The sequence below is a fragment of the Marmota flaviventris genome, unplaced genomic scaffold, assembly GCF_047511675.1.
Source record: "Marmota flaviventris isolate mMarFla1 unplaced genomic scaffold, mMarFla1.hap1 Scaffold_65, whole genome shotgun sequence".
NCBI classification, from domain to species: Eukaryota; Metazoa; Chordata; class Mammalia; order Rodentia; family Sciuridae; genus Marmota; species Marmota flaviventris.
In genome coordinates, this window is record NW_027288411.1 from 407,562 (window position 1) to 427,993 (window position 20,432).

At 40.4% G+C, this 20,432-nt stretch overlaps 1 protein-coding gene across 1 annotated transcript in view; it reads right to left on the minus strand.

Moving 5' to 3' along the window:
• Nucleotides 1-18,973: 18,973 nt before the first annotated feature.
• Nucleotides 18,974-20,432, minus strand: part of LOC139704465 (uncharacterized) — a 40,633-nt gene continuing 39,174 nt past the window's right edge. The window contains 1 exon segment of the mRNA XM_071607291.1: nt 18,974-19,108. Within this exon segment, the coding sequence (XP_071463392.1) occupies nt 18,974-19,108 (135 nt within the window).

Sequence of the window (20,432 nt, forward strand, 5' to 3'; positions counted from 1 at the left end):
TCAGGGCTAGGCTTAGGGTTTGGCTTAGGGTTAGACATAGAATGAGGCCTAGGGATAGGACTAGTAATAGAGTTAGGGTTTGGGGTAGGCTAAGGATTAGGGTTAGGACTAGGGTAGCATTAGGGTGAGGGTTGGCATAGGGTACGGGATAGGGTTAGAGCTAGGGTTAAGGTTAGGGTTAGTGTTAGCATTAGGGTTAAAGCTAGGGTTAGGGTTCACATTAAGGCTAAAATTGGTGTTAGGTTTAGGACTATTGTTAATGTAAGACCTGGCATTATGATTAGGGCTAGTTTTAGGATTAGGGTAAGGGCTAGGTTTACTGTTCGGGTTAGGTTTAGCATTAGGTTGATGTTTAGATCTAAGGTTAGTTTTAGGATCAGAGTTAGGGTCATTATTAGTTGTACAGTGAGGTTTAGGACTTAAATTAGGGCTAGGGTAAGGGCTAGGCATAGTGTTAGGGTTTGGTTTAGGTTAAGGTTTAGGATTAGAGCTGTAGCTCAGTTTTGCTTGAATGCTATGTCTATGGTGAGGGATAGTTTTCAAATTAGCATTAGGATTAGGGCTAGTGTTAGGGTGAGGTTTAGGTTTTAGGTTAGGTTTAGGCTTAGAGTGAGGGTTAGATATAGGTTTATGGCTAGGGCTAAGTTTGGGACTAGGGTTAGGGCTAGGCTTTGGATCATGGTAAGGGGAAAATTTAGAACTAGGGCTAGACCTAGGGCAAGAGTTAGAGTTAGTCTTAGGGTTAGGGGTATGATTAGATTTAGGTTTAGGGCTAAATTAGGTCTAGGATTAGAGCTAGGTTTAGTATTAGGGCGAGGCCTTGGTTTAGGGCTAGGTTTAGAATTAGGTTTAAGGTTCGTTATAATATTATACCTAGGTTAAGGTCTAGGGTGAAGGTTCACTTTAGGGTTAGGCCTAGTGACAGGGTTAGGGTTCAGATTAAGGATAGTTTTAGGGCCAGGATAAGGGCTTTATTTTTTTAGCATAAGGGCTAACATAAGGCCTAGGGCTAATGTTAGGTCTAGGGTTATGGTTAGGGATAGTTTCAGGGTTAGTTTTATGGCTATGTATAGTGTAATGGTTATGTTGAGGGTTAGGTTCACTTTTGGAGATAGGGGTATTATTAGGGTCAGGGTAATGGTTAGGGTTTGTTTAGATTAAGTTTTAGGGTTAGGGCTCAAATTAGGTTAGGATTATGTTTATGGTTATGATAATGGATATGGTTAGGTTTAGGGTTCAGTTTAGGTTTATGGTAATGAATAGGGTTAGGGTTATGGATAGAGTTATGGTTATCCTAGGATTAGTATTAGGGTTAGGGTTAAGGTAATTGATAGGATTAGAGCTAGAGTTAGGGCTAGGGTTATGATTAGGATTAAGGCTAGGGTTAGGATTAGGTTTAGAGCTAGGTTAGGGTTAAATTTAGTGTTAGGGTTAGGGTTAGGTCTAGGTTTTAGATTAGGTTAGGGTTAGGGTAGGGCTATGGCTATTATAAGAACTAGGGTTACGATTAGGGCTTGTTTTAGGGTTAGGGTTAGGGCTAGGTCTAGTGTTAGGGTTAGGTTATGATTAGAGTGATGATTTGAAATAGGGTTAGTGTTAGGGTCAGAGTCAAGGTCAGTGTAAGTTTTAGGGTTAGGGATAAATAAGGCTAGAGTTATGGGTAGGTTTAGGGTTAGGTTTTGTGTAAGGGTTGCTGCAGTCAGGCTGCAGCAAAATAACCAGCTGGTGACAAGCAACTTGTGTAGATTGATACTGCAGGAGTGGGAGCCTTTTATTGTAGGACAGGAGGGGTATATATATATTCCACACAGCTTATCTTAATTAACATAAACTAGATACAGAAGTCAACCAATAAGGAATCTCCAAACTTAATGGCTCACTGGCGTTACTTCACAAACCACTCCCTCTGGCAAAATGCCAGGCACCATCTTGACTTTTTTACAGACCCTAACATTTCCCCCCTTTTGTTTAATTTAAATAACGACCATAGTGGTTTTTACACAAACACCAAAATAATCTGCTACAAGCAGAAGGGGAGGGTTTAATTTAAATTGGGTATACAGCTGTTGAGGATTGTTTTAATATGTGAACAAATAAGGAGGTTAACAGATCTGTTTGTTTACATTCACCTTTCCTTTTCATTATATTTAATAATTCTGTTCAGGATAATATAAATTGTTCAGAAAATTGTTTTCTTAGTACCTGTTGGAATGTTACATAATTTTTTTTGCATCATTGTCAGAATTCCTATCTTCATCCAAGTGCTGGTGAAGACAAAGATGAAACCAAACTACAGCTTCTTCAATAGCTATCACAGTACACTGTATAAACTGATGCATCAATGAATAATAACTCAACAAGTAATGCTCAATCAAGGAGTCAATTTACTTTGGGAGGAAATGGACATATTGATAGATTCCTCCACTTTGAACTGCTTGCAGAATTTGCCTGGACTATGTATCACTTGTATACATTGTGAACTTATCACTTGTATATGTTGTGAACTATCTGTTGGTACAGCGAATTGTGGTAGTGCTGGCGTATCTTTGCTAATGGTGTCACCGGTGGTACAATTTTTCCAAAGGAGCCATCAATTGGTTTGGTGTCGTGGCATTTCTGTATCCTCCTCCCTTCTGCTAGTGATGGTCTAAAATTTGAGGGCCAACAGAGGTGAGGCAAAGAACCTCACCCCCCCCCACTGGTTCAAAGGCCAAATTTGGGGGCCAACAGAGGTGAGGCAAAGAACCTCACCCCCCCCACTGGTGCATAGGCCTATCCACAAGTATGGCTGTATGCTGGACCGGTAGTCAGTGACGGGTATGATCCAATTGCAGTGGTACCAACCTAAGACAGGAGGCTGACGCCTAGAGGTCATCTCATCCGATGATGGGTAAGGACCATATGTTGTATTGGACAACCTAACAGGCACAGTCCCTAAGCCACATTGCTTGTTGCTTAATTAAACAAAAGGGGGGAGATGCTGAGAGCCATAGCCAAGTAGGAATGACGCATGGCATTTTTGGTTGAAAGGTGATGCCAGCAAGCCATTGAGATGATATGATTATGTTAAGATCTGCATTCAATTGGATATTAGACCCCTGATGTATGCCTCGGCCTGCTACTTTGGAGCTCTAGCGGGACTCCCTGAGAGTTCCCATTGGTTGGGGAAGTGCAGTAGGAGGGATTTCCAGAGGAGGGATTTGCCTGATGGAGTAGTGGGCCACGTGGCGTGGTTCAGCATTTTTACCCGAGAGCGTATGTGGAGTGTGCTGGTGGAGTTCAGATACAAAGTTTGTTCCTGCTTGAGTGGCTCGTGATTTTGTGCCCAGCCAGACTGCGGCAAGGGTTAGGGCAAGAATTAGGGCTAGGTCTAATGTCAGGTCTGAGATTACAGTTAGGTTAGTGTTAGGGTTAGGGCTAGGGCTCAGTTTTGTTTTAGAGCTACAGCTAGGTTTAGAACTAGTTTTAGGATTAGCAATAGTGTTAGGGCTAGTGGTAGGGTGAGGCTCAGGCTTAGGGTTAGGGTTATATTTAGAGTTATGATTAGATCTAGGGCTAGGACTTGGGCTAGGTTTAGGGTTTAGTTTAGGGCTAGTGTTAGGGTTATGGTAACACAGTTAGTACTAGAAATAGGTCTAGGGCGAGAGTTAGAGTTCGTCTTAGGGGTAGGGTTAGAGTTAGGGTTATGATTAGCATTAAATTAGGGCTAGGATTAGAGCTAGGGTTAGGGATAGGGTTAGCGTTAGTGTTAGTGTTGGATTAGGGTTAAGGTTAGTGTTAGGGGAAGGGATGTGGTTATACCTAGGTTCAGAACTAGGGCGCCGGTTGAAATTAGGGATTGGGCTAAGGTTAGGTTCAGGTTAGGATTAAGGCTAGGTTTAGGGCTCCAATGAGTGCTTGGGTTTGTGTTACGTTTAGGGCGAGAATTAGGTCTATGGATAATGTCAGTTAGGGTTCCGCTTAGGGATAGTGTTAAGGTTAGGTTTATGGCTAGGTCCATTGTAAGGGTTAGGTTTCGGGAAAGGGTCCAGGTTAAAGCTAGGTGTATTGTTAGGGTACTTGTCTTGTTTAGGGTTTGGTTTAGGTTATGGATTAGGTTTAGGGCTTGATTTAGCATTAGGGTTAGGGATTGGGTTAGAGTAATTAATAAGGTTAGGTTTAGTGTTCCGGTTAGTTTTAGGAAATGGATAGATTTAGTGTTAGAGATAGGTTTAGAGTTAGGCCTAGGGTTAGCATTTGGATTAGGCTTATGCTTAGGGTAATAGATAGGTTTAGGGCTAGGGTTATGGTTAGGATCAGGGCTAAGGTTAGGTTTAGGGTTAAGCCTAGGGTTAGTGTTAATGCTAGGTTTAGGGTAAGCATTAGGGTTTGAGCTATGTTTAGGGCTAGTGCAATGGTTAGGGTTAGTGTGACATCTAGTTTTAGGGTTAGGGTTAAGTTTAGAGCTAGGTTTAGCATTAGGGTTAGGGTTTTGTTTAGGGTAATGGATAGAGTTAGAACCAGGTTTGGCCTTGGTTATGGTTAGTATTAGGACTAGGATTAGGGTTGGGGTTAGGTCTAGATTAATTTTTTGGCAAAGGTTAGTGTTTGAGCTAGGGTTAAGTCAAGGGTTCGGGTTAGGGTTAGGTCTAGGGTTAGGGTTAGGGTTACACTTAGAGCTAGGTTTTGTGTGAGGTTCAGGGCTAACATTAGGGATATATGTAATGTAAGACCTAGAGTTAGGGTTATGGCTAGATTTTGGGTTAGTATAAAATTTAGAGCTTGGATTTGTGTTACAGAAAGGGACAGTGTTTGGGTTAGGGTTATGGCCAGAATTAGGACTAGGTTTAGATCCAGAGGTAGAAGTTGTGTTTGGGTTAGGTTAAGGGTTATTGTGAAGGCTAAGGCTAGGTTTTTCTTTAGGTCTAGAGCTAAAGTTAAGGCTAAATTTTGAATTAGGTTTAGATCTAGGGATAATGGTAGGGTTAGGTTTAGGTATAAGGTTACCAGTAGGGCTAGTGTTAGTGTTTGGTTTAGGGTTATGGTCAGGTTTAGACCTCTGGTTTGTGTGATGGTCAGAATAATGGTCATGGTTAGGTTTAGGGTTTTGGTAAGGGTTAGAGCTAGAATTAGATCTAGGGTTAGGACTATTTATAGGGTTAATATTTGTTTAGCCTAAGAATTAGGAATAGGTCTAGGGTTACCATTAAGTTTAGGGTTTTGCTTAGGGTAATGGATAGGGTTAGACATAGGTTTAGGGCTAGGGTTATGGTTTTGGTTAGGGTTAAAGCTAGTTTTAGCTACACTCAGATTAGGGCTAGTTTTTGTGTGAGGTTTAAGACTAGGGTTAGGGCAATGACAAATATAAGAACTAGGGTTACAATTAGGATTAGTTTTATGGTTAGGTTAGGGGTAGGTCAGTGTTAGGGTTAGGTTTAAAGTTAGATTGATATTTATAGCTAGAGATAGTGTTAGGATACGAGTCAGGTCAGTGTTAGTTTTATGGTTAGTTTTAGGACTCGAATTTAGGGCTAGGGTTACTGTTAGGGTTAGGTTTAATTTAGGGTGCTCTTTAGAGCTAGGATGAGTGTTAGGATATGAGTCAGGTTCCGGGTTATATTTAAGGTTAGGATTAGGACTTGAATTAGGGCTAGGGTTAGTTCTAGGTGTAGTGCTAGTGTTTGGTTTAAGTTAAGGTTTAGCGTTAGGCCTGTTGCTCAGTTTTGTTTTAGTGCTATTGTTAAGGTTAGGACTAGTTTTATGATTAGCTTTAGGGTCAGGGCTAGGATGATGGTTTGGGTTTTGATTAAGGCTGGGTTTAACACTAGGATTAGGGATAGGTTTTGTGTTAGGTTTAGTGCAAGAATTAGGGTTATGGCTAATGTCAGGTCTAGGTTTACAGTTAGGGAGAGTCTTAGGGTTAGGTTTATGGCTAGGTCAACTTTAAGTGTTGCATTTAGAGAAAAGGTCAGGTTTAGAGCTAGGCATATTATTAGGGTCATGGTCAGGCTTTGGGTTTGGGTTAGGATAAGGTTTAGGTTTAGGGCTCAAATTAGCATTAATGTTAGAGTTAGGGTTAGGGTAATGGATATGGTTAGGATTAGGATTCAGTTTAGGTTTAGAGTAATAGATATGGTTTTGGTTTGTGATAAGTTTAGGGTTAGGCCTAGAGTTAGCATTAGTGTTATGGTATCATTAGGGTAATTTATAGGGTTAGACCTAGGGTTAGGGCTAGGGTTATGGTTAGGATTAGGGCTTGAATTAGGTTTAGGGTCAGGGTTAGAGCGAGCGAGGGTTAGAGTTAGGATTAGGTTTTGGAAATGGTTCAGGGTTAGATCTAGGGTTAGTGCTAGGGTAAGGTTAGTGCTAGGGTTATGGTCATAGTTAGTGTTAGGGTTAGGGCTATGGTTATCATTAGGGTGTAGGTAATAGATTTCGATGTCAGGTTAGAGTTAAGGATAAGTTTAGGTTAGAAACCTAACCCTAATGCTAATTTGAGGCCTAACCCTAAACCTTATCCTAAACCAAACCCTAAACTGGAGTCTGACCTTAATAATACACTTAGCTCTAAACCTGACCTTTACTCTAAACCTAACCTTCCACTAGACCTAACAGTAAACCTAAAGTTTACACTATTCCTAACCATAACCTTAGACCTGACATTAGCCCTAGCCCTAATCCTAGCTCTAACCCCAACATAAACCCTAGCCCTCATCCTAGCCCTAATCCTAGCCTTAATCCTAACCTGAACACTCACCCTTTTCCTATACCTAATTTTAACCCTCTCCCTAGCCCTGAACCTAGCCATAACCTCACCCTTTCACTTAAAACTCACCATAACCCTAACACTAACATTAACCCTAATTCTAGCCCTAAAAATGTGTCTAACCCTAAACCTAAACCTAGTGCTAATCTAGCCCTAATTTAGCCTGAACCCTAAGCAAATCCCTAACTCTAGCCCTAAGAATACCTCTAACTCTCAACCTAGCCCTATTTTTATTTCTAAACCTGTCCATTACTGTAACCCTAACACTAGCCCTAACCTTAGCCCTAACCTTAAATCAAACCATAATTCTAAATTTAACCCTAACCTTAAGCCTAAACCTCACCCTACCACTAGCTGAACACTATCACTAATCATAAAACTAACCCTAACCCTAGCCCTAGCCTTAAAACAAAACCAAGCCATTACCCTAAACCTAAACCTAACCTAAATCAAACCCTAACCCTACAACTAGCCATAACCCTAGCTCAAATTTATGTCCTAGAACTAAAACTAACCCTTACAATGACTCATATCCAAACACTAACCTTAGATTATATATATATATATATATATATATATATATATATATATATATATATCCCCCTAACCATAAAGAAAATGCTAACACCATTCCTAGCCCAAAACCTAACCCTAAAACTAACCCTAATAATAACCCTAGCTCTTACATTAGCTATAGTCCTAACCCTAGCCCTAACCCAAAAACAAAAATAGCCCTAATCTGAGCCCTAAAACAAGATTTAACCCTAACCCTAAATCTAGCTCTAAACCTAGCTGTAACCCTATCCCTTATCCTAAGCCAAACCCTATCCATAATGCTAACCCTAGTCCTAATAGTAATCCTTAGCCTAAATCAAACACTAACCCTATTACTAGTCCAAACCCTAGCCCTCATTCTATCTCTAAACCTAACCCAAAACCTAACCCTAATCTTCACCCTTATTCTGACCATGACACTAATTATAGGTCTACACCAGACCCTAAACCTAAACTAAACCCAGAAACTAGCCCTGCCAGTAAATTTTACCTAAACCTAACCCTATCACTACCCCTAGACCTAAACCTAATCCTAAATCTACTGATAACTCTAGCCCTAGACCTAAACAAAAACTTAGTCCTAGCCCTAACAATAACACTTAACTTAAACCAAACAATAACACTACCTCTAGACCTAACACTACTCCTGATTCTGGTTTTCACCCTAACTCTAATCAGAACACTGACCCTGACACTAACACTAAACCTAGCTCTAAAACTGACTCTAAACCAAAATCTAAACCTAACACTAGACCTAGCCATAACCCTAACCCTAAAAATATCCCTAATTAGAACCCTAGATTTTATATTACCCATAGCACTAAAGCTAGACCTAAACCTAACACAAAACCTAGCCCTAATCCAAGGCCTAAACTTACCCTAAGCATAACCCTAACCCTAAACCTATCCCTAACCCTAAGCCTAACCCTCACCTTAGACCTAAGCATAGCTCAAAGCCTAACTTTTGGCCTAAACCTAACCCTAGGCTTATCCCTAATAATAACCCTAACCCTAGTTCTAACCCTAACCCTATACATTACCCTTATGATAACCCTAATCCTAATGCTAACCCTAGGCAGAACCCTAACCCTATAGAAAACCCTAAATCTCTCCATTACCCTAAACTTACCCTGAAACCGAAACCTAACCATATTCATTACCCTAAACCTAACTCTAACCCTAATGCTCATTTGAGCCTTATCCTTAAATCTTAACCTAATACAAACCGTTACCCTGACCCTGAACCTAAAAGTACACCTAGATCTAAAACTGACCCTTACCCTAAACTTAACACTTACAGTAGACTAAGACATAGACCTAATTACAAATCTACTCCTAAATGTAACACTATACCTGACATTATCCCTAGCCCTAATTCTAGTCCTAACCCTACAACAAACCCTAGCACTCATCCTAGCCCTAAAACCTAGCCTTAATCAAAACTGTAACCCTAAACCTAGTCCTAATCCTAATTATAACCCTCACACTACCTCTAAACCTAGCTATAATACATCCCTTACCCTAAACCCTAAACCTAGTCCTAGTGCTAGGAGTAAGCTGAACATTAACCCTAATTCTAAACCTTGCACTGATTTAGCTCTATCCCTAAAACTAACCATAACCCTAGGCCTAAGACTAACTCTAACTCTCGCCCTAGCCTTATCCCTAGTTCTATCCTTATCATTTACCATAACCCTAAACCTAGCCCTAACCCTTGCCCTATCATTAGATCTAGCCCTAACCCTAGATCGAACCCTAACTCCAAGTCTTAACATAACCCTCAGCCTAAACCTAACAAAAACACTAGCCCTGACCCCACCGCTAATCATATAACCTAGGACTAAAACAAAACTGAGCAATAGAGGATGAGGATATGACTCAAGTGGTTGCGCATTCACCTGGCATGTGTGGGGTGCTGGGTTTGATCCTCAGCAACAATAAAAATATAATTATAAAAAAGATGTTGTTTCCAGCAAAACTAAAAATATACAAATATTTAAAAATTCTCTCTCTCTCTCTCTCTCTCTCTCTCTCTCTCTCTCTAAAAAAAAAATGAGCAATATTCCTAACCTTAAACCTTAACATAATCCAAACCCTAACACTACACCTAGACCAAACCCAAGCCCTAATTCGAGTCCTCATAATAACTTTAATTTAACCCTGACCCTGAATCATATCCTAACACTCACCCTAGGTCTAAACACCATCCTAAACTTAAACCGAACCTTAACAGTAACCCTAGCCTTAAATTAAGTCATAACCCTAACCTTAAAACTAACCTTGATGCTGACTCATACCCTAACAGTCACACTAGCTCTAAAGAACACCCTAAACTTAAACTTAACCCTAACAGTAATCCTAGCCTTTATTTGAGACCTAACCCTAACCCTAAAACTAACACTGTCTCTGAATCATATCCTAATACTAACCTAGCTATAAATATCACCCTAACATTAAACCTAACCCTAATACTAGACTTACACCTACCCCTAACCCTAATTGTAACCCTAGTTCTTATATTATCCATTGCCATAATATTAGCCCTAACCCTAACCCCAAAATTAGCCCTAATCTGAGCTCTAAACCTAGATTTAACCCTCACCCTAACCTTAACTCTAGCCCTAACCCTAGCTCTTAGCCAACCCCTTACCCAAAGTGAAACCCTAACCCTAATGGTAACTCTAGACCTATCCCTAATCCTTAAGCTAACCAAAACCCTAACTATTAATAGTCATAACCCTATCCTCACTCTATCTCTAACACTATTCCAAACCCTAATGTTAACCCTGACCATTTTTTTCACCCTAACAGTAATCCTAGGTCTAAACCTGGCCCTAACCCTAGACCAAACCCTAACACTAACCCTAGACATAAACCAAATACTAAATCAAGCCTTAACTATAGCCCTAGACCTAAACAAAAGCTTATCCCTAGCCCTTAAAGTAACCCTTAACCTAACACAAACATTAACCCTACACCTAGACCTAAACCTAGTTCTAATTCTGGCTGTAACCTAATTCAAACTCTAACCCAAACACTGAACCTGCCTTTAAGAGTAAACCTACCTCTAAACCTGACCCTAACAAAAATCTCAACCTACCACTAGACCTAGCCAAAATCCCAACCCTAAAACTAGCCCTAATCATAACCCTAGCACTTACATTACCCACAGCCCTAACCCTAGGCCTAAACTAACACAAAACCTAGAGCTAATCCTAGGCCTAAGCATAACCCTAACCCTAACCTAACACTTGATTAGGCCTAACCATAGCTCAAAGCCTAACTCATCCTAAACATAAAACTACACCTATCCCTAAATATACCCCTAACACTAGCCCTAATCCTAAACTCAACTCTAGCCCTAAACTTAGCTCTAAACCTACCCATTACCCTAAAACTAACCCTAAATCTATTGATAAACCTAGGCCTAACCCTAACCCTAAACCTAACCAGAAAACTAACACTAGACCTAACCCTAAACCTCACACTCAACATAGACCTAACTCTAGCTCAAACCCTAACCCTTACCATAAACCTAAACATAACCATAGTCCTAAACCTAAACCTAAACCTCAATCTAACACTAACCATAAACCTGTGCCTACATCTAACCATATCCATTACTCTAACCCTAACCCTACCCATACTCTAATCTTATCCCTAGACCTAACTCTAAACCTAACCCTCGCCCTAGCCCTAACCCTAGGTCAAAACCTAACCCTTATGCTAAACATAACCCTAACACTAACCCTAGTTCTAACCCTAACCCTAACCCTACTCAAAACCAATTCCTAACCATAACCCTAGCCCTAAACTTAGCTCTAACCCTATCCATTTTCCTAACCATTACCCTTACCCTAATGCTAACCCTAGGCCTAACACAAACACTATCGCTAAACCTAACCCTATCAATTACCATAAACCTAAAGTGAAACATAAATACAAAACTATCATTACACTAACCCTGCCTAATGCTAATTGAATCCCTAACTTTAAGCCTGAACCTATTCCAAACCCTAAACTAGACCTTCACCTTAATAATACCCCTAGCCCTAATCCTGACCCAAACCCTAAACCTAAACCTTACACTAGACATACCCATAATCCTAACCCTAAAACTATCTTTAAACATAATCCTAGACTTGAAATTAGCCATACTCCCAATCCTAGCTCTAACCCTAAAACAAACCCCAGCCCTGATCCTAGCCCTAAACCTAGCCTTAATCATAACCCTAATCCTAACCCTTATTTTAAACATCACCCTATCTCTAAAACTAGCATAACACCATCCCTTACCCTAAACTAAATCCTAAATCTAACCCTAATTCTATGCTTAAACTGAACATTAACCATAGACCTCATCCAAGCCCTAATTCATCCCTCTCCCTAACCCTAACCCTAACCCTAACTCTATTCATAAAACTAGCCCTAACCCTACCACTAGCAGTAAAACAAAAATGAGCAATAATCCCAACCCTAAACCTAACATAAACCAAACCCTAACACTACACCTAGACCTAACCATAGACTTAATTTGAGTCCTAAACATAATCTTAAAAGTATACCTGACACTGACTCATATGCTAAACTCACCCTAGCTTGAAACACCATCCTAAACTTAAACCTAAACTTAACAGTGACCGTAGCCCTTATTTGAGTCCTAAACCTAACCCTGACCCTGACTCATATCCTAAAACTAACCCTACCTCTAAATATCACCCTAAACTTAAACTTAACCCTAACACTAAAACTACACCTACCCCTACCCCTAAACCTAAAACTAACCCTAATTGTAACCCTAGTTCTTATATTAGTGATTGCCCTAACCCTAGTCCTAACTCTAACACAAAACTAGCCCTAATATGAACCCTAAACCTAAATTTAACCCTAACTTTAGCCCTAAACCTAGTTATAAACCTGTCCCTTACCCTAAGTGAAACCTTAATACTAATGGTTAACCTAGACCTATGCCTAATCCTTAGGCTAATCAAAATCCTAACCTTATTAGTAGTCTTGACCCTAGCCCTTATTCTAGCTCTAATCCTATCCCAAATTTGAATGCTAACCCTGACACTTATACTGAACCTAACACAAACCCTAGTTCTAAACCTGACCCTAACACTAGACTAAAACCTAACACTAGACCTTGACTCAAACCTAATCCTAAATGTAGCCTTATATCTAGCTTTAGAACTAAACAAAAACCTAGTCCTAGGCCTAACAAATCACTACCCTACCTCTAGATATAAACCTACTTCTATTCTGGCTGTAACCCTAACTTGAACTCTAACCCAAACACTGACTCTTCCTTTAAACGTAGACCTACTTCTAAACCTGACCCTAACTGAAAATCTAAACCTAACACTAGATCTTGGCATAACCCTAACCCTAAAACTATCCCTAATCATAATCCTAGCTCTTACATTACCCACAGTTTTAACCCTAGGCCTAAACCTAACTCAAAACCTAGATCTAATCCTAGGCCTTAACCTAGCCCTAAGCATAACCCTAACCCTAACCATAGCCCTAACGCAAACCTAACCCTCGCCTTAGTCCTAACTGTAGCTCAAAACCTAGCCCTTACTATAAAAATAAACCTAGAATTATCCCTGAATCTAACCCTAAATCTAGTCCTAATTCTAACATAACCCTAACCATAACCCTAGCTCTAAACCTACCCATTACCCTAACTCTAACCTTAAATGTAACCCTAGCCTCAACCCTAACCATAATCCTAAACCCTAAACAGAAAACTAACCCTAGACCTAACTCTAAGCTAATACTTGCTATAGCCCTAACCATAGATCAAACCCTAAGCCTTACCATAAACGTAAACATAACCATAGACCTAACCCTAACCCTAAACTTAAATCTAGCCCTGTCCCTAAACCTAAACCTACATCTAACCATATTTATTACACTAACCCTAACCCTAAACTTAATTATAACCATTCCCCTAACCCTAACTCTAACACTAAACCTACCATAATCCTATCCCTAAACATAACCCTGAACCTAACACTTGCTCTAACACTAATCATAGCTCAGAACCTAACTCTTACACTAAACATAACACTAACTCTAACCGTAGTTCTAAGCCATACCCTAACCATAACTCAAGACCTAATCCTAACCATGAGTCTAGCTATAAAGTTAACTCTAACTGTACCCATTACCCTAATCATAACTCATACCCTAATGCTAATTCTAGGCCTAACCCTATCTCAAGACCTAATCCTAACCATAACCCTAGCCCTAAACTTAACTCTAACTGTATCCATTACCCTAAACATAACCCTTTCACTAATGCTAACCCTAGGCCTAACCCTAAACCTATCACTAACCCTACCCTATCAATTACCCTAAACCTAACCTTCACTCTAAATCTAACCCTATCATTACCCTAACCGTAACCCTAAGGCTAATTTGAGCCCTAACCATAAATCAAACCTAAAAGAAACCCTAACAATGACCCTGACCCTTATAATTCACCTAGCTCTAACCTGACCCTTACCCTAAACCTAATCCTTACATTAGACCTAGCCAAAACCTAACCCTAAAACTATCTATACCCATAACCCTAGACCTGACATTAGCTCTAGATATTATCCTAGCCCTAACCTGAACACAAACCATAGCCCATATTAGCACTAAGCATAGCCTTAATCATAACCCTAACCTTAAAACTAGGCCTAACTTAAAACCAAACCTATCCCTAATCTTAGACATAACTAAGCCCTATCCCTAACCCTAACCCTAACCCTAGCCCTAAAACTAAGTCTAACTCTCTCCCTAGCCCTAAAACTAGTTCTTACCATATCCCTTTTGGAATTATAAACCTAGCTCTAATCCTAGGCCTAACCCTAGACATTTCCTTAGCCCTAGCCCTAACCTTGGATCTAACCTTAACTCTAAATCTAACTCTAATGCAAAGCCTAAGCCTAAATCTAACACTAACCCTAACCCTAAACCTAAACCTAATGCTACTCCTAAAACTAGCCCTAACTCTAGGCCTAGCCCTAATACAAAACCAAGCCATATTCCTAACCCTAACCCGTAACCAAAACCAAACCCTAACTCTGCACCTAGCTCTAAATCTAGCCCTAATTCTACTTTTAAGCAGAACCCTAAAATTAGCCATAACCCTGATTCTGACACAAACACTAACCCTAGTTTTAAACATCACCCTAAACATAACCCTAAACATAACACTAGACCTAGCCCTAACCCTAACCCTAACCCTAAAGCTAGCCCTAATTGTAACCCTAGTACTTACATTAGCCATAACCCTAACCCTAGTCCTAACTTAACCCAAAACCTAGCATAATTTGAGCCCTAAACCGAGCTTTAACCCTAACCCTAACCGTAACCCTAAATCTAGCACTAAGAATAACCATAACCTTAGCTCTAACCCTAGTTCTAACCCTATCCATTACCCTAACCATAATCCTAATGCTAATGCTAACCCTAGGCCTAAACATTACCATATCCCTAATCCTAACCCTATCCATTACTCTAAACCTAACTTGAAACCTAAACCTAACTATATCCTTTCCCTAATCCTAAACCTATGCTAATTCAAGCCCTAAATTTAAACCTTAACCTATGCAAAACACTAATCACCACCCTGACCCAAACAATACCATTAGCTCTAAACCTGACCGAAACTCTAATCCTAACCCTTACACTACATCTAAACTAACCCTAAACTATTTTTAACTGTAAAGCTGGACCTGAAATTAGCCCTAGCTCTTAACCTAGCCTTAATCCTAACCCGAAACATAACTCGAGTTTTACCCTAATTTTAACACTCGCCCTATCCCTAAACCTAGCTATAACCCAATCCCTTACCCTAAACCTAACAATAACCCTAAAACTAACCATAATCTTAAACCTAACCATAACCCTTGCCCTAACCCTGGGCCTAACCCTAACACTAAGCCTAGCACTAACCCTAATTTAGTCCTATCCTAACCCTAAACTTAGCCTTAAGACTAACTCTAACTCTTGCCCTAGCCCTAGCCCTAGTTCTATCCTTAGACCTAGCCCAACCCTGGATCTAAACCTAATTCTAAATTTAAACCTAACTCTAAATTTAACCATAACCATAATCCTAAACCAAACCCTAACACTAGCCCAAACAATAATGCTAATCCTAAAACTTACCTTAACCCTAGCCCTAGCCTTAAAACCAAGCCATATCCATAACCCTAACCCCTAACCTAAACCAAACCATAAACCTACACCTAGCCCTATCCCTAACTCTAAAAATAACTCTGACCCTGACCTGATCCTAACACTAATCCTAGCTCTAAACATCACCCTAACCTTAAATTAACCCTAACACAAGAATTTCCTTAACCCTAACCCTAAAACTAGCCCTAATTTTAACCCCAGTTCATACATTAGACATTGCCATAACACTAGCCCTAACCCTAACACAAATTCTACCCCTAATTCTAAACCTAACACTAGCTTAAACCCTAATCTTAACCCGAACTAGACATAACCCTAACCCTAAAACGAGCCCTATCCCTAGCTCTAACCTTATCCCTTACCCTAAGACAAACTCTAAACCAAATGCTAACCCTAGTCCTAACCCTAATCCAAAGCCTAACTTAAACACTAACAGTATCACTAGTCCTAACCCTAGCCCTCATTCTAGTTCTAAACCTAACCTTGACCCTTATTCTGATCCTAACAGTAACCCTAGGTCTAAACCTGACTCTAACCCTAAACCAAACCCTAACAATAGCCCTACCAGTAAGCCTATTCCTATACTGGACCATAACACTAGATCTAGATCCAAAACTAATCCTAAATATAGCTATAATTCTAGCCCTAGACCTAAACAAAACCCTAGCTCTAGCCCTAACAATAACCCTTAACCTAAATTAAACACTTACCCTACTCCTAGACCTAACACTAGTCCTAATTTTGGCTCTAACCCTAACCCTTATCCTATCCGGAACACTGACCCTGTCCCTAACATTAACCTATCTCTAAACCTGAACCTAACCCAAAACCTAGTCCTAATACTACATGTAGCCATAACCCTAACCCTAATACTAGCCCTAAACATAACCCTAGGGCTAACACTATTTTAACCCTAATCTTAACCCTAACAGTAGCCCTAACCCTAAATATAATCCCAACCCAAGCCCTAAACCTAATACAAAACCTAGCCATAATCCTAGGCCTAAACTTAGCCCTAAGCATAACCGTAACCCTAACCCTAGCCCTAACACTAACACTTGCCTTAGACCTAACCCTAGCTCAAAGCCAAAACCTTACCCTAAACAAAACCCTAGCCCTATACTAAACCATAACCCTAACCCTAGCTCTTATCCTAACCTTAATCCTAGCTCAAACTTTAGTTCTAACCCTGTCAATTACCCTAACCCTAAACCTAACCCTAATTATAACCCTATTCCTAACACTAAATCTAACCCTAAACATAAACGTATCCCAAGACCTAACCATAAACCTAAACCTCACCATAGCCCTAGCCCTAGCAGAAACATTAAGCCTTACACTAAACCTAATCCTAAGACTAGCCCTAAATCATAACCTAACCCTAACCCTAACCCTAAATCTAACATTATCCATTACCCTAAAATTAACCCTAATTGTAATGAATACTCTAGCCATAACCCAAACCCTAAACCAAAATTAGCCATAAACATATTCCTAGACCTGAACGTAAACCTAACCCTCACACTAGCCATTACCCTAGTTCAAAAATTTACCCTTACCCTAACCTAACCATAACCCTAGCCCTAAACCTAACACTTACCGTAAACCAAACCCTAGCCCTATCCCTAAACCTAACTCTAATTTTAGACTTAATCCAAACTATCACCTAGCCCTAACCCTAGCTCTAAATCTATCCATTATACTAAACATAACCCTAACCTAATGCTAACCTTAATCCTATTGCTAAACCTAACCCATCCATGACCCTAAAGCTTTACTGAAACCTAAACCTAACCCTATCCATTACCCTAACCCTAAGCCTAAACCTAACATTAATTAAAGCCCTAAACCTAAACTTTGACCAAAACCAAATGCTAAACCTGACGCTAACCCTAATAATACCCCTAACTCTAAATCTGACCCTTACCCGAAACATCACTCTGACACTAGACCTAGCAATTACCTAACCCTAAAACTATCCTTAATCATAACTCTAGACTTGACATTAGCCCTAGCCTAGTTCTAGCCTTTAACCTAAAAGAAACCCTAGCCCTAAACCTCACCTTAATCCTAACCTAAACACTATCCCTAGCCCTAATCCTAATTCTAACCCTCACCCTAGCCCTAAAGCTAGCTATAAACCCACCCATTCCTTTAAACTTAATCCTAACTCTAATGCTAATCCTAAACCTAGCCCTACCCCTAGGCCTATCCCTAACACTAACCTTAGCACCCTCATTCTAGCACTAATTTAGCTTTAACCCTAACACTAAGCCTAAGCATAGTCCTAAATCTATATCTAACTCTCATCCTAGCCATTTCCCTCGTTATAACCTTTTCATTATCGTAACACTCACCCTAGCCCTAACCCTAACCCTGGATCTAACCCTAACTCTAAATCTAACCCTAACCCTAAGCCTACACCTCACCCTAACACTAGCCCTAACTCTAACACTAATTCAAAATCTAGCCCTAACCCTATCCCTAGCCGTAAAAGAAAACCGAGCCATAGGCCTAACCCTAACACTAACGCATAAAAGTCAAGATGAGTGAAACCAGAAAACATAAACTGTTCCTGACAGCAAACCTTGAACTGAGAATGCCCAACCTGGGAAACATGGTAATGCTAGGTAAAAGATGAATCCTGACCAGTATCAAAGAAATTTGAACAAAACTAACTCTAACCCGAACATTAGTTCTAACCCTAGCCCTAACCCTAATCTGAAAACTAAGCCTTTCCTGTTTAGAGAGCTTGATCATAAAAGTCCTAAACTTGGGGTGCCTACTAGGGCAAGGTAAGAGATGAATCCTGCCCAGCATCAAAAATTCTGACCAATATTTGGGGAAGGTGTTTCAGTACATGCCTATTTACCATGTTTTCTCCTAATGTGCTCTTGGATAAATTGTTTTTTCATGCTTCAGCTTAAGATACTTTCACAAGAATAAAACAGAGCCTGCCGACAGCAAAGTGATTGAGTGTGTGAAGTTTCAGGCAGCTAGCACCAACCCTGTTTGATTGCCAGCTCCATTTCCATTCACACCTATAGGCCATAATGTAGTGAAAACTAAATATCCAAACTTTCCTAACAATGAACCATTGAACCTTGATGGCCCAAACTTGGGGAGCCTACTAAGGTTGGTCAAAGATGAATCCTGTACAGTATCAAAGTAAACGGACCAAAATACATTCAAAGCTCTTTCAGTACATGTGTAATTTGCTTGCTCCTAAAGCACTCAGAGATAAAGCTGTTTCTTTCTACTTCAGCTTAGGGATACTTCACAGGAAACAAACCAGAGAATATTCACTGAGAACTGACTGAGTGTGTGAAGTTTCAAGTGTAAGGGACCTGCGAAACGTTGGAGGAAGAGACCACCAAGAGACTGTCTCATGCAACAGCAAAAAGGGTTTGTTTGGAGACCAGCATGCTGGGGCTCAGAGCTCTCTAGAGCAAAGAGAGATAGAGCACTGGGAACAGCTTAAGCAGAACTTATATACTTTTCTTGGAGAGGGCAGGGAGGGAAGTTCATTGACGGGTCAAGGCGAGTGGGCAGTTTGCCTGCAACCAAGTGAAAGAGTGCATTCTGCAGTTTGGCAGTTGGGGACAGCACATTCTGGGAACAAGATTAGCAAACAGTTCTCAGGATTTCAACAGTGTTTTGTTAAGCATACAGAAAAACGGAGTGACAAGTACCTATTTTATTAACCATTCATTCCCCACTTCTTCTTCTGGCTACTTTTAATCATAAAAGTGATCATTGGGGGGTGTCACATTCTGTGTCTGCTAGTGGGGTATATTGTTGTCTGATTACCATAAGTTTGACTTGTCCAATTTGGGCTTGGAGAAAGGAAACTACACGGTTGAGCAAACAGGGTGCTAGAGTTAGCAACAATATAAGAATTATTAAAGGACCGGCCAGGGCTGATAAAAGCGTAGTTAACCAGGGGAACTGTGTGAACCAAGACTCATACCACCCTTTTTGGGCCTCTCTCTCTCTCTCTCTCTGACTCTCTTCAAGGCGTCTTCTTAGTTTGCTCATAGATTCTTTTACAACTCCAGTATGGTCGGCATAAAAACAACATTCTTCCCTCAATGCAGCACAAAGTCCCTCTTCTCTCATGAAGAGGAGGCCCAACCCTCGCCTGTTCTGTAAAACAACTTCAGAGAGAGAGGTTAAAGATTCCTGCAAAGCTTTGATGGATGTTTCTAATATCTTTAAGTTTTGGTCCATTGCTCTTTCTAATTGGGTCATTTGTTGTGTCCCATGGACCAGGGCAGTGGTCCCTGTCCCCACCCCTGCAGCAATTCCCATTCCTAATAAGATGGCTAAAGTGAGGGATACAGGTTCCCGGCAAAACTGGATTGTATGCACCCCTATTTGATCTTCAAATGAACCTGCATCATGATAGAACACTCTGGGAAACATCTGCACCATTACACAATAATTTACAGAGCTGTTAAATATCTGGGCTGAAATGCAGGGAGTTAACCCGGTGTCACATGCCCACAAAGTTCCATTTTCAGGAGTAAGGAAACCCTGTGTGATGCCAATATTTTTTATCTGGGTACATAAGTGTTGTTTACTTTTAGGTGGAGACCCTATACATAAGCCTGCCCCGGTTACTTCTGGGAGGGTTAAATTAGGATTTTCACCCCAATTACAGGAGGAACTCTGCGCTTTTACTGCATCAGTCCCATCAATTGCTATCCCTTCATAGTAAGGAGGAGCAGAGGAGAGACAGAGCCAACAAGACTGAGTGAGGTCTGGTTGTGTGAAATTCAGCACCGCAAAGGCTCCTTCAATTAGCCCCCAGGGGAAAGGGTTGACTTCACTCTGGATTGGGGAAGTAAATGAAGGTGAAACTTGAGGAGTATGGGAAAGTGAAAGGGCCCTTGTAGATTTAGGTTTGTGTTGTCTATGAGGCCCAATTCCTGGC